Below are 14,449 nucleotides of genomic sequence, written 5' to 3' on the forward strand. Positions count from 1 at the left end.
GGCTGCTTCTCTCTGGCGTGTTCCCTGCTCGCCGCCGCGCTGCTCCCGGGTCGGCGCGCCTCGGAGCCCCAGCTGGGCTCGGCGGACCAGGAGCCCGACGCCGGCGACGCCAAGGTAGGTCCCGGGCCGGGGCGGGCGTGGGGTCCTGGGCCCGGGAACCTGCCCCCCGGTGGGTAGGACGCCATCCGGGTCTACGGTGGCCTCACAGTGGACTTGCTGGGCTCCGCTGAAAAGTTCTCGCCCTCCTCCTCCGGGGCTTCAAACCGACCCGATCTTATGACAAAGTTGTCCCTAAGGGAGCAGGGACAAGCGAGTGACACGAGGGAAGGGTCCCGTGGGGCTGCGTGGTAAGAAAGGTGGTGTCTTTCCGAGGTGTGTCCCCTGGGGGTTGCGTGCAGGGGTCTCAAGCCTCGGGCTGGGCGGCGCGAGTCCCCGCGGCGGGACCTCTTTCCCTGGCAGGCTCGTGGGATGCAAGGGGCTCCGGGATGGCTGGTCCACCGCGGTTTATTTTCTGGAGGGTTTGTTCCTTCCATGCGGAGCATGCAGACCTTGCGCGAGTGCAGAGACCGTGTGAAAGAAAGGCTTTGGTTCGAACCCAGCGTGAGGGCTTGCAACTTGAAATGTACTTGGAGAAGGTGGCCAGACTCCTATGATGTAACAGGAGACAATTGTCGCTTAGATCGTCACGAGGGCAAGACTACTGTCAGCCTCATGCACTCTGAGTTTGTGAAGTCTGCTCGTAACATACTGACAATTGTGTTTCTTGCTTTATTTTGTTTTTCCATAAGGCGTGTTTAAATCTTTATTTTAAAAGATGGGGCATTCTGGCTTCCCAAAGAGAGTTATCATACTTAGGATAACGCTCCCTTGTTCTCCTAAAAGAGCTAACGGTCACAGGAGGCATACCCATGAGAGATGGAGTTCCTGAACTCCTGAGGAAGTTCTGTATTCCACATAACATTTTCCTGACGATCCCTGTCCCTACCCTTGCAGCACCCCTGGCTGGAAGTCGACTGCATGGTTTATGTCCACTGCTGGCAAGTGGAGAAGCGCCAGGGGTGTTTTTCTGTCAACTGCTAGTTGACCAGCATGATGAACATATTCCAGGGTAGCTTAGAAACTAAACTACCTGTACACGTTTAAGTTGAAATGCACTTTAAGGGCGAGAAGACCATTTTAAAAAATCTGACAAATGGCTTTTGTATTTATGTTTTGGAAGAACATTTTAAAAGAGTGGCATTTGTGATTGCGGGGAGGCTGTCAGGGAAGGAACAACTTGAGTAAAAAATGATAGTGACCTGCAGAGCGCGTACGATTATGTGGATGGAAAATAGTTTTCAATACATGTCCTTACATTGCTATAATTGTAGTGATGGGAATGTTGTTCCCTCCTTAAATACTTCAAAAATGTACCCTGGGACCTACGGACACTTCCTATAACTTGAGTGTCTTGAATCTTGCCGTATCTCTCCACTTTCTGTTGCTATAAATTCCAGTTATTAAAAGTATGACTTAATAAGGCAGTGGATCACTACTGCTTATGACAACTTAACATTAATTTACAGTAAGAAAATGGGAAGTAGGAAGTGTTACGTGATAAGCCGGGAGAGCCGCTCTCTGCTGTCAGACTGGAATGAGTGTGTGTATATGTGTGTACTTAGATGCATGCATTCTTGCATATGTCCATGGGCCTATATCAGGGGTGGATTACCAATCAGCAAGGTAAGGATGGGCTTACTTGTGCTTATGTACCACAGGCCATGGTATAAAACATGTGAAACTTGTTCATTACAAATGAGCAAGTAAGCATAACTAAGCCTGGGCTTATCTTGCTTACTGGGTATTCTGTTTTTTGTCAGAAATTATACATTTGAAAAGAGATTTTGATTCTGTAGGAAGATGTTAGTTTGGGAAAGGCAGATGCCAGCCATACCTAGAAACAGAATCTTCGATATGGTCCAAAAATGTGAAATTGTTCACCATGAACTAGTAAGTAAAAACTAGTAAGTTTGTGCTTACTTTGCTTGTTGGGTAATCCAACATGTTGTGTTACGTGTACTTGTGGGTTTGGAGGGGTAAAGTTAATTTATTTTTAATTTTCAAAATGATCTTCCTTGGCCATGTAATCCTGGTTTTCCATTGCTATTATAGTCCTGAGGCAATTTTCCTTGCAAATGCTGCTTTTCATCTATCTTTTAGATTCTGTAAGGTGAATATGAGATGTGATAAGAGTTTTTTTCCACTATATGCATCAACATTTTAAGTCTCAGATCCCACAAGATCCCACGGTGCATTTTGGCTGTTCCTGTGGGTAAATACAGCCCTGAGGAAGCTAGTGCCTTCCGTGAAGCTGCCCAAGGCCTACAGACTCCATGCCGCTCCCTAGTGGCCTGCCCCAGTACCTCATCTAGATGTCAGCAGACAGGAACAGGGAAGGAAAATGTTCATTGTCTGTGAGCTTACATATACAGTATCCCAATATGAAATTTCAAAAGGTAATTAGAAATTGCTAAATAGACAAAATCTCCCCAAAATAAAATTTTGGTGTATATTTATTAACTATTTAAAAATACTTTGTAAATAAAACAGTTCACAGGGTATAACTAAGGCTAGCCATCCAGTCCTTAACTCCAACCCCAAAGTAAGGCAAGCAAAACTTCTTTTACTCTATTATGTAATTTAACTAAATTGGACATAATAGAAAAAAGGAAATGTTTAAAATTACCATCAAACTAATTACACAAAAGTGCCAAATATAGGCAAAGAAACTACTAACTTCAATCTATGCCAGTTTGAAATTAGGACGTATTCACTCCAATTGGAGATTTTAGAAGAGACAAAAGTTGGTTTATTAGAGGGAGGAAACACAGTTCATTAGAAAGTAAAGTTGTGGAAATTGTTACTCCATTAATTGGATGGAGCTGGAAGTATAAATACCTAGATACTTAATTATTTTGTGATTAACAAATTGAAGGAGGGCAAGTTTTAGTTTGCAAATGCCTTTGCCAAAGTTATCGAAAGCCAAACTCACTGCCATGAAGCTGATTGCGACTCATTGTGACCCTAGGACAGCGTTGACGGGCCCCTGTAGGTTTCCAGGATTGCCTCTTTACCGGAGTAGAAAGCCTGGTGATGGAGCACTGGTGATTTTGACCTGCTCACCTTTCAGTGACCAGTCCAACGCATAACCCAAGACACCACCAGGGCTCCTCTTTGTGACAGGCAGAACTCAACAAAATAAAAGCTTTAAAAATGTAATCTGGTTTCAGTGAAGTGAACAACCTAGAATAGACCCTATTGCTGTTAATAAGTCAATCTCCACTCAGTGACCCCAATAGGGTAGAGTAGGTCTCACAAAGCAGTTTACCGAAGCAAACGGCTACCGTCTTTCTCCAATGAAATGACTGGTGTGTTCCTGGGCCACGCTTTTGGATAACAGATTAGTGCTCAACCACTTTGCCACCAAATAATCAAAATACTGTAAAACAGTATGGGATAAATTAATGTGATTTTTCTTACTTTCTGTTTTAAGTAACTATCCTTACATTTATAGTTTAAATACAAATTAATAATATTCACTGAGTACCAATATTAACTGTTTTAATGAAAAAGCAACTTTGATTAATATGGTGAAATTGTTAGCTTGATTGTGACTGTCACAAACAACATGCTAATAATGGTAACTTGTTTATAATACGCCAGATGTTCTTTCTGCATTGTGTTCAATTTCACACACTTTTTTCAGACTTGTATTATCTTTATTTACTTTTGTAATTTAATCAAAGGCACTGTTGTTCATAATTAGCCCTATATGCTAAAGGCATCAGAATTCCCTTCAGGTCTTTAATTATTTGCTTGCTCGTTTGTTTTCACCCAAGATCAACCAAATCGCTACATTGGGCCTAAATCTATGCTTTTTTAAGTAGCATCCTAGGTCATTCTCATGTGCAGTTAAATTTTCACATTCACTGATGCATTGTGTTTAGCAGTGACTAATTCCATCTATTTTGTTGTAGCCTTCATTATATAATTGTTGAATTTTTAAGACATTCTTTTATAGGCATGGAACATCTTGAGAGCTATTTTTCCTCTCTTCAAGGAGATAACAACTTGCTGGGGAAAACAAAACCTAATGACACTGCCAGATATCAATTGCCTGTTGTCAAAGAAGTAGTACCAAACTGCTGTCTGCGCTTCGGAAAAGGACAGAATCAGCAGTGTGGCCGAGTTGCTTTGGAGTGAATTTCCGGCTGATTTGTGTGAAGGCAGGAATTCATTTCATGTGTTGGTTGTGTGAGAAGGTCATACGTAGAGATGTTTGGCGCTAACAGTGAAGATTAGGTTTTAGGATAAGTTTAAGTTAATAGTTGTGGCTGCATGGCATAGGAAGCCACAGTGGGGTAGTAGGTTCTGTGTTCAACCGGTAACTGCAAAGTCAGCAGTTCGAAACTACCAGCGCTCTATTGGAGAAAGATGCGTCTTTCTAGTCCCCCGAAGAGATACAGTGTTAGATATCCACAGGGGCAGTTCCACTTAACCTGCAGGATGGCGCTATGAGTCAGAATCTACTTGATGACAGCGCATTTGAGGATGTTTTGACCTGATAAGGGGCCTGAGCCAGTTTAAGGAGTTTCATCTTCATGCCAACTGAGTGAGTTAGTTTATTGTGGCACCCTGGCCGATGATCACATGTGAGATTAATTGAAAGACAGGGATAAATGGGTGGTGAGGCTCGCCTTTGGATTTCTCCGGTCTCTTGCTTTGTGATGGTCGCACCAGGGTGCAGCTGCTTTAGCAGTTCCCTGCTTCAGCTAACAAGGCTGACTTCCTACAAGACATCCCCAAGGAGAAGCCACATGGACCTACCCTGATGCAGCCCTGGGTGCTGGAACACCCATGTGGAGACCCCTACCAGCGCTGAGATGCTTACAAGTTCACTGACTTGGCTTTCCTTCAGCAGCCGGCATCATTGCGTCTGCTTTGTGAGATGGAGGAGGACTTTGTGGAATAGTGTTGGACATATGGGTTAATGGGTGACTATTGGACTTGTGGGCGTGGGTAGCACTGGGTTGGGATGTTTTCTTGATGCACACTTAATCTTTACATAAAACTCTCTCTTATACATTAGTTGCTGTGAATTTGTTTCTCTAAAGTACCCAGACTAATACATCACAAGGATCACAGAAAGTTCATGATTTCTGAACAACTGAATGACTTAGGGAATGGAGTTAGGGAAGACTATTGAAAATATCTGTGACCTTGATTAGAAGTCAAAAGGATTTGATAGGTGGGAAATAATTAAGAGGTAAAAATAATAGTTTTCTTGGGAAGTTATGGCAGTAATTTTGCCAACAGGTACAGAAGAGAGCTTTTCAGAGGAAGAAATTATAGATCTGGTCTCAGATTAGTGCAAAGGGGGGCAGAAGGCATTAACCTTGGGGTCAGTATTTTAATAATAAGAAAATGTTGGTCCTACTTTTTAGGATGAGAGCATTTTAGAAAATAAATTGGTTTTCAGGGCTGGATAATGGATGATGAAGGCCTTCTATAAATCACTTAAGCTTCTTCTTCTTTTTTTTTTTTTACCAGACTTGAAACAACTTTTGAAAAACAAGCTATATAAAGTTGGTTTGAGAAATTTATAATATCACTGAAAAGAGGTGATTGCTTGGGTTCACGAGGATATAAATCGTGTAGTATACTTAAAATACATGGACTTTTCATAAGTGTTTTTTCACCCGTAGTGAAAACTGAAAGTATATATCTATATCCTTTTGTCTACATTAAAAATGAAAGAGTAAATTGTGTTCAGGTAAAACAGGCAGTAAGCATGATTGTAGTACTTAGTGATTTCAGTGGTACCTCCTCTGTGCTCCCCTTTACTGCAGTCCTGATGTCACCTTGCTGTATGTCAGATGCCCACACTTCTTGGCTGCAAACCACCTCAGTTTTTACACAGGAAGTTCAGTCTCAGGGTAATGTAAAATGTTTGTGGAAGTGGAAACCTTTGAATTCTCTTCATCTCAGCCCACATCAGTTTACACTAGAGGTTCAGCGTTTGGCTCTGTAAGAGTTCCTTTCAGAGGAGGCCGGGAGTGCTGTAATTTTTCCTATTTCCCTGATACCTGAGTCTTTAATTGTAAGTCTCCTGTGGTTACATTGAGAATTATCCTGGAAATGTATGACTAAATATTTTGACACCTCATATAAGTGATTTCTACACACGTTGAGTAGAGGCAGAGATGTACGACTGTGGCCATAAAGAGCTGAATTTATCTTTCATTTGGGTTTCTGCTTTTTTCTTTCATTCTTTTTTTTTTAAATCTTCTTTCTCCAAAACTCTGAATGTTTGATGAGTAACCGTTTGTTCATGAGACACCCAAAGTGCTTGGTAGCTAGTTACTGATATCAGTAGTAAATCTTTAAAACTGGTCAGTCTTAAAATGACTAATGCCAAATTTTCTTCCCAGATGGTGTAATGGTCTCAATTCTCTGGTTTTCTACATCTGGCTAGATTTGGGAGATTTGTATTTGATCTTCCAGTTCTGGGACTCCACAAAGAGAGGTCTGGCCTCTGTGTCATCATTGCAAGTCCAATCTTTAGAGGTGCTTCCTAGCTCTCTGAGTTAGTTAATTGTGCCAGCCTGGCTGATAATCACATGTGGGGCTAATTGAAAGGCGGAGGGATAAATGGGTGGTGAGCCTCGCCTTTCTAGTTCTCGGGTCTCTTGTTTTGTGATGGTTGCACCGGGTGCAGCTGCCTTAGCAGTTCCCTGCTTCAGCTTGCAAGACTGACTTCCTACAAGACATCCCCAAGGAGAAGCTACATGGACCTATCCCGATGCAGCCCTGGATGCTGGAGCAGCCGTGTGGAGACCCCTGCTAGTGCTGAGATGCTTGTTCGTTCACTGACTCAGCTTTCCTCCTGCAGTCGGCATCATTGCCTCTGTTTTGTGAGGTGGAGGACTTTGTGGACTGGTGTTGGGTTAATGGGTTAATGTTGGACTTGTGGGCTTGGGCAGCATTGGGTTGGGATGTTTTTGTGATGCACATTTTCTTTACATAAAACTCTCTTATACATGAGTCGCTGTGGATTTGTTTCTCCAAAGTACCCAGACTAATACACTCTCCCTGCATGTTTTGTGCACCAGGAGCTAATGTGATAGGAGCACGCTTGCTTCCCATACTGCTCTGCCTTTGTCAACTGTTGGTGAGTTCAGTCCTCTCCATAGTTAGTGATTTTAAATGTAAAAAGGATCCCTTATCCTTTGGTGGCCTTCTATCCAAAAGTTCATCCCCCCCGCCCAATCTGAATTGTTATATGGCTGTTTATACTATTTATTTTATCTTGAGTGGTGTGACAGCTTAACACACCCAGCTCTGGGCTGCTAACTGAATAAACTGTGTACAGTTCAAGGCCACCCGTAGGTGCTTTGTAAGTACTCTCCAAGAAGAAAGGCCTGCATATCTACAGCTGAAAAATCAGCATTACAAAAATACTCACTCCCATTGAGTCCTTGCCAACACCTAGTGAGTGAGCCTGGAGGGCAGGCTCACACTGTCCCTTTGAGAGTCTGAGACTGTAACTGTTTATGGGAGTAGAAAGCCCTTCTTTCTAAGGAGAAGCAACTGGTGGTTTTGAACTACCACCTGTGGCAGGCCAACTCTTAACCACCACCCCCAGCTGGGAAGAAAACTCAGCATCAGCCATTGGAAACCTGTGGAGCACAACTCGCCTCTAACACAGATAGTCATTTCTTTTTCTTCTTAGGGTGAATGTGTTTATATTTCACTGAAGAAATTGTGTTTGTTCAGGCAATGTTGATATAGATCTTGCTGGGGGCATTGACTATTATAAGGCATATGTGTTTTCTGAGACAAAGCTTGGTGGTGTTTTACTTATGCATTGGGCTGCTAGTCCCAAAATCAGCAGTTTGAAACCATGAGCCTCTTTGAGAGAGAAAGTCTAGGCCTTCTAATCCCATCAAGGGTTAGAGTTTCAGAAGCCCACAGGGGCCAGTTCTACTCTGCTCTGTAGGGTCACTGTGAGTTGGAATTGACTCTGGCCATGGTGTGTGTGTGTTCTGAACATTGTTGAGTGCTGACACTCATGTAGTTTCAGCTGTTTAGGGTAAGGGATTATAAAGTTGCTTTCAATGGATATTCTTTGATGATCCTATGCCTCAGTGACTACCTGGTATGGATGGTGATAGGTTATTGAGGAACATGAGTGGGTATCATGAGGACAACCTTAACTCCACGTTGTCCATTAATATCAGCTTATGGACTTTTAAATTCAAATTCTTATTTAAATGAACAGTGGAGGGGACATTGGATAAATTCCAGCTATGGCCTTTTGAAGGAGTGCTGGTGGCACAGTTTTTTGACTCCTGGAGAGAGATGTGGCAGTCTGCTTCCATAAAGATTAAAAAGCCTCAGAAACCATCGGATACAGTTCTACTCTGTCCTTTAACGATTCCTATAAGCCGATATTGATTCAACAGCAGTGGCTTGTGACCTTTTGAGGCAGTTTCTGTTCCAAGCTAGAAATTGCAATACACTGAGGCTGAGCGGTTGTGAGGGAGATCTGGCTGTGGACCCTGTCACACCCGGACTGATTCATCTGATCTGGCTGACGAGGTGGGTGTCGCCTTCCTCCCTCACCACTCCATGTGTGAGCCCTGGTTGAAGAGGACAGCTGTCCCGGCTCGGAGGACCGTCCTCCAGTCAAAGGTATATGAGTATCTGTGGTCCCCCTACTAGAACCTCCAAACAGGCTCTCAAAGATGTTGGCTGAGTAATTGCTATCAAGTAGTATATAAATGTTTGTGAGAAACAAGAAATTTACTCATCAAGAATGCCAATGAGGAAGACTGTGAATCAGGGCAGTCTAAGGGATTTTGAAAGTTTCATGGCTTATTAAGTAGCTCTTTGGGAATTGCATGATGAGTCAAGGGAGAAGTGGGGGGTGGGGATGTGGAGAGGGATAAGCTGTACAAGACAAGTGACTCTGGTTATAGAGCCTGGGACGAAGAAGAGTTCTGATAGAGAAAGATGAAAACAAGGAAAGGGGGTGGTGATTGTCAGTGGTGTTTGAAGACCTGGGAGAAGACTCATCTGGCTGAAGAATAGAGAGTTTTATGGAAAACCGCCAAGAATATCCTTGTAGATGGCATAAGAAACCAAAGAGTAGGATGTAAGTCTAAATTGATTGGAAGCAACAGAATTTACAAAATAATATGCTAAATAAGGTCTCTGAAGAAGCTGCTATCCATTTGTTGATAACCTAAAGCTGGCAATTAGAACTCATCTTGGCTCCATGGAAGAAAGTATTGGTGAACTGTGTCTGTAAAGAATATGGCACAGACATCCTGCACTGACCCATAGCCTTACACGGGACAGCACTGGAGACACAGTGTTGGATGTGTGACCGAGCTGACCCCACCACACTGAGACAAAACACTGGGGGTGTGCAATAGAGTGGCGGGGGAAGCAGGGCAAGGAGGTCCCAAGGGAGTATCAATGATGGACTTTGGGGCCAGGACGTGGCACCCCTGGGGACCCAATGCCCATCTGTAGACAACTGGACATCCCTTGCAGAGGGGTAGTAGGGAGATGAGTCACTCAGGGTGCAGTGTAGCATTGATGAAACTCACAACTTTCCTCTAGTTTGTAAAGTATGCACAGCAGTGCAGATAGGGACTGGAAACACAGGGAATCCAGGATAGATGAACCCCTCAGGACCAGTGGTGAGAGTGGTGATACTGGGAGGGAGGAGGGAAGGGGGGTAGAAAGGGGGAACTGATTACAAGGATCGACATATAAGCTCCTCCCTAGGGGATAGACAACAGAAAAATGGGTAAAGGGAGACATCAGGCAGTGTAAGATATGATAAAATAATTTATAAATTATCAAGGGTTCATAGGAAGGGGGGAGTAGGAAGAGAGGTGGGGGGAAAAAAGAAAAATGAGGAGCTGAAAGTAAGTGTTTTGAGAATGATGAGGGCAATGAATGTATTAGTGTGCTTTACACAATTGATGTATGTGTGGATTGTGATAAGAGTTGTATGAGCCCCAATAAATGATTAAAAAAAAAGAATATAGCAGAGAAAAAACACACAACATGTCTCTAGGTCTTTAATGCTTCCTCCCTACCCCCACTATCACGACCCCAATTCTGTCTTACCAATCTGGCTTGACCAGACCACATACACTGGTACAGATAAGAGCTCTTGACACATAGAATCTAGGATAGATATACCCCTCAGGAACAGGAATGGGAGTAGCAATGCCTTGAGGGTAGGTGGGGGAAACAAGAGGGAGCAAGGGGGAACCGATTATAGTGATCGATGTACAAGCCCACCCCTCCACCCCCACCAGGGGAACAAAAAAATGTGGATGAAGGGAGAGAGTGAATGGTGTAAAATTTGAAAATAAAAATAATTTATAAGTTGTCAAGGGTTCACAAAGGTGGGAGAGTTGGGGAGGGAAGAGGAGAAAAAGGAACGGATACCAAGGGCACAATAGAAAGAAAATGTTTTGGAAATGATGGCAACATATGTACAAATGTGCTTGATACAATTGATGTATGGATTGTTATAATAGCTGTAAGAGTGACCAATAAAATAATTTATTAAAAATTACATAAAGAATGCAGCAGAGAAAACTGATGAAGCAGAGTTCTGTTCCATACCACACAGGGTCACCATGAGTTAGAATTGACTCTTTGGCAGAGGGTTCAATGTGGCAGCAATGTCTGAAGAAGTGCACTAGTAGCTGGTGAAAACTCGCTCTAGAAGCTGCTTGTTACTGTATTCATTGCTATCGAGACAACGGCAACTCATAAAAACCCTATAGGACAGGGCAGAGCTGCCTCTGTTTCTGAGGTTGTGACTCTTTACAGGAATAGAAATCGCTCCATCTTCCTCCTGAGGAGCAGCTAATGGTTTTGAACTGATGTCCTTGCAGATATCAGCCCAACACCTAACCACTACACCACCAGGACTCCGTTTGCTACTGTAGAATTTCTTAATGTGGCAGTATCTGCTTTTCAACTCATTGGTCACCCATATATGGTATTTGAATTCCTCTATATGCTCTCAAATTTATGATGATGATAAGAATGATGACTTTTGGCTTGTTGTAAGCATCCTCATTGAGTTATCTGGATATATTTATAAAATATATTAATAACAGACATCTTTGTTGATAGGGTTTATAGCCCAAACAGAGCAAGCACTGTAAATAGTGGTCATTCTTAGATATACAAACACACTCACATTTTAATGGTTCTTTAAACTGTCTACCATACTTAGGGATTCCTTCTTGCCTGGCTAAATGTTTTCAGACACTTGATTGAAAAAGAACATTTTAAAAAGCCAAAACTACCAGTTGTGCAGGAGATTGGGCTACCCATGGTATATACACTTATTTGGAGATTGCTGGATATTAAAAAAAAACAGATAACCATAAAGTATCCTAGTAATTATCCTTCCTCTTGTAAAAATAATCTGCTTAGAAGTAATCTTATTGGCAGTGATATTCGAAAGGGGAAAAGGTGAGTTATCAAATAAACAGAATAAATACTTGTTTTTATTGGTATTATGAAAATGAAAAAAATGATGGAAAATATGCCTCAAACTCAAAAGATCTTAAAAAGAAGTATATTGAAAGAGAACATATACAGATGTCCAGCTTTGTGCAAATGATTAGCATTTTAAAAACTTCTCTACTTCAGTTTTTATAATCTCCTTAATTGACTACAGGGGCAGTAGGTTAATATGTTGGGTTGGAATAGAGATATTCCATCTGCAATTTTTACTGTTATGTTTTTATTATCCTATATTGTAATTTATTTTTTTCCTTAAACCTTGGTCCTCATATTACTATTTGCCCTCACTATTCATGTAGTAATGCCATGTGCAAAAGTTTGTGGTGAAGCCCAGAACCTAAGCTATCCCTGTCTTGGACTGCAGGACTTAGGCACTTTCTATTGTAGTGCCCAAGATTCACTGTCCTTCTGTTATGTTTTAATAACATACAGACTCTGAAATATGACTGTTTGGATTCATGTGCTGGCTATATCATTTAATACTTTTGTGAATTGTGGCATATCAGTTTATGAACTAATCCTAAATGCTATCAAATAAGTTTAAACAGTTAGTAGTGAACTAAGCTACTATTCAGTCAGTCTGCTATACTGAGGTATATTGCATGTTGTTAAGATGTTGGAAGCTGTGCCAGGGGTATTTAAAATGTCAGCAGGGTCACTCATAGTGGACAAGTTTCAGCAAAGCTAACAAACTATGAAAAACCAGGAATATTTCATGATGTACTTTTGAAAATGAACCAATGGACATATTGTGAATCACAACAGAATATTGTTGAGTGTCATGCTTGAAAAATGAGCCCTGGTGAGTATCAGACAAGATGGTGACCAGGTGGGCAGCTCTCACTGGGAGCTCCTTGCAGATCAGTGAGTTGGGAGAATCTGTGGGCTGAGTAGGGAGTCTGAAGCTATCAGTTATTTCCCACGACAGTTGGTTAATTATCCTGCACCTGACCCAAAAACAAAAGATTTGTATGTGAAAAACTAAAGAACACTATTACAAGAAACGAAGACTGACCTCAACAACTGGAAAGATATCCCACACTCATGGATCGGAAGACTCAATGTAATAAAGATGTCAATTCTGCCCAAGGCACTATATAAGTTCAATGCAATACAGATACAAATACCATCATCTTTCTTCAAAGAATTGGAAAAACTGATTTTCAATTTCATATGGAGAGGGAAGAAGCCCAGAATTAGCAGATAACTCCTCAAGAAGAAGGAAAAAGTTGGAGGGCTTGCTTTACCCGACTTTAGCACCTATTATACAGCCACAGTGGTCAAAACAGTGTGGTATTGGTATAAAGATAGGTACTCAGACCAATGGAAAAGAACTGAAAATCCAGAAATAAAATCATCAGCATACAGACAACTGATCTTCAATAAGGGCCCAAAAAATATCAAATGGAAAGCAGATGCCTTCTTCAACAAGGGTGCTGGAAAAAATGGATATTTATATGCAGAAAAATGAAGCAAGACCCTTACCTCACTCCATGCTCAAGAATAAACTCAAGGTGGATCACAGACGTTGAGGTAAAACCCCAAACTATTAGGGCCATCAATGAGGGAATTGTGACAAACCTGAGACATTCCCTCTGGCTCAGGGAATAAATAGGCTATTGGAAATAGGGAAGGAGACAAACACAGAGGAGGCCCAAATTGACAAGTGGGGTATACTGAAGATAAAACACCTGAGTACATCGAAATAATTCACCAAGAGACCCCACCGTCTGGGAAAACATCTTTAGCAATGACATATAAGACAAAGACCTTATTACTAAAATGTTTAATACTCTGATAACTTACAATAAGAACAAAACCATTGCTCAGTGAGAAGGTGGGCAAAGGACCTGAAGAGAAGTTTCACAAGGGCAGAAATCCAAATGGCCAATATACATATGAGAAAATGTTCCAGATCATTAACCATAAGAACAATGCAAATTAAAACAACTATGAGATATCACCTAACAAAGATAGCGCAATTTTAAAAAATCAGATGGTAACAAGTGTTGGAGGGGATGTGGAGAGATAGGAACTCTCATCCACTGCTGGTGGACCAGTAGGTATGTTTAGCCATTATGGAAATTGATTTCTCAATATCTAAAACAGATGGAAATTGAGCTACCATACAACCCAGCTATCCACCTACTGGGCATATACCCAGAAGAGACAAGAAACTAACCATAGCCAGATTTCTGTGCTTCAATGTTCATCGCAGCACAGTCCACAATCGCAAGGAGTTGGAAAATCCCAAAATTCCATCAACGGATGAATGGATTAAAAAACTATGGCACATACATACAACGGAATACCATGCATCCCTAAAAAACAGTGATGAACGCATGAAGCACATTGTTGCATGGGATGAACTGGAGGAAATTCTGCTAAGCGAAGTAAGCCAAGCACAAAAGGACAAGTACAACATGAGTCTACTGAGGTAAGCTTAAAAAAATGCAAAAGGGGTATAGGGAAAACGTACAATATACATACATTCCTACGGTGGGGTCCAGGTACTATGGTAGGGGCCAAACCCAACCTATGGATACATATGGCAGCCAACTAAAAAAAGGAGAGGGAAAAGAAAACAAAACAAAACAGAGAGAGACAGGGATAGCAGGGGGACAGGGCACTAACCCATCCAGGGGAGGGCATTGTTTATATTTCCACAGAAGAGTGAGAAAGGGACCAGACTTCAGCCCAATGCACCAAGAAGTGAATGTAACGTTCAGGCCTGAAGCAGGGAACCAATAGAGAGGCCTGCGGGGCTGGCCCCCAATCCCAACTACGTGGACACCACACACACACACACACACACACACACACACACACACACACACAC

At 42.0% G+C, this 14,449-nt stretch overlaps 1 protein-coding gene across 1 annotated transcript in view; it reads left to right on the plus strand.

The window, feature by feature from the left end:
- Positions 1-12: 12 nt before the first annotated feature.
- The window catches only part of VEGFC (vascular endothelial growth factor C), a gene marked incomplete at its 5' end in the record, with an annotated part of 108,763 nt that continues 94,326 nt past the window's right edge, over positions 13-14,449 (plus strand). The window contains one exon of the mRNA XM_004696130.2: positions 13-114. Within this exon, the coding sequence (XP_004696187.1) occupies positions 13-114 (102 nt within the window). The remainder of the gene's footprint in view (positions 115-14,449) is intronic.

The sequence above is a fragment of the Echinops telfairi genome, unplaced genomic scaffold (genome assembly GCF_000313985.2).
Source record: "Echinops telfairi isolate 266 unplaced genomic scaffold, ASM31398v2 ScPeMD7_9;HRSCAF=40, whole genome shotgun sequence".
Lineage (NCBI taxonomy): Eukaryota > Metazoa > Chordata > Mammalia > Afrosoricida > Tenrecidae > Echinops > Echinops telfairi.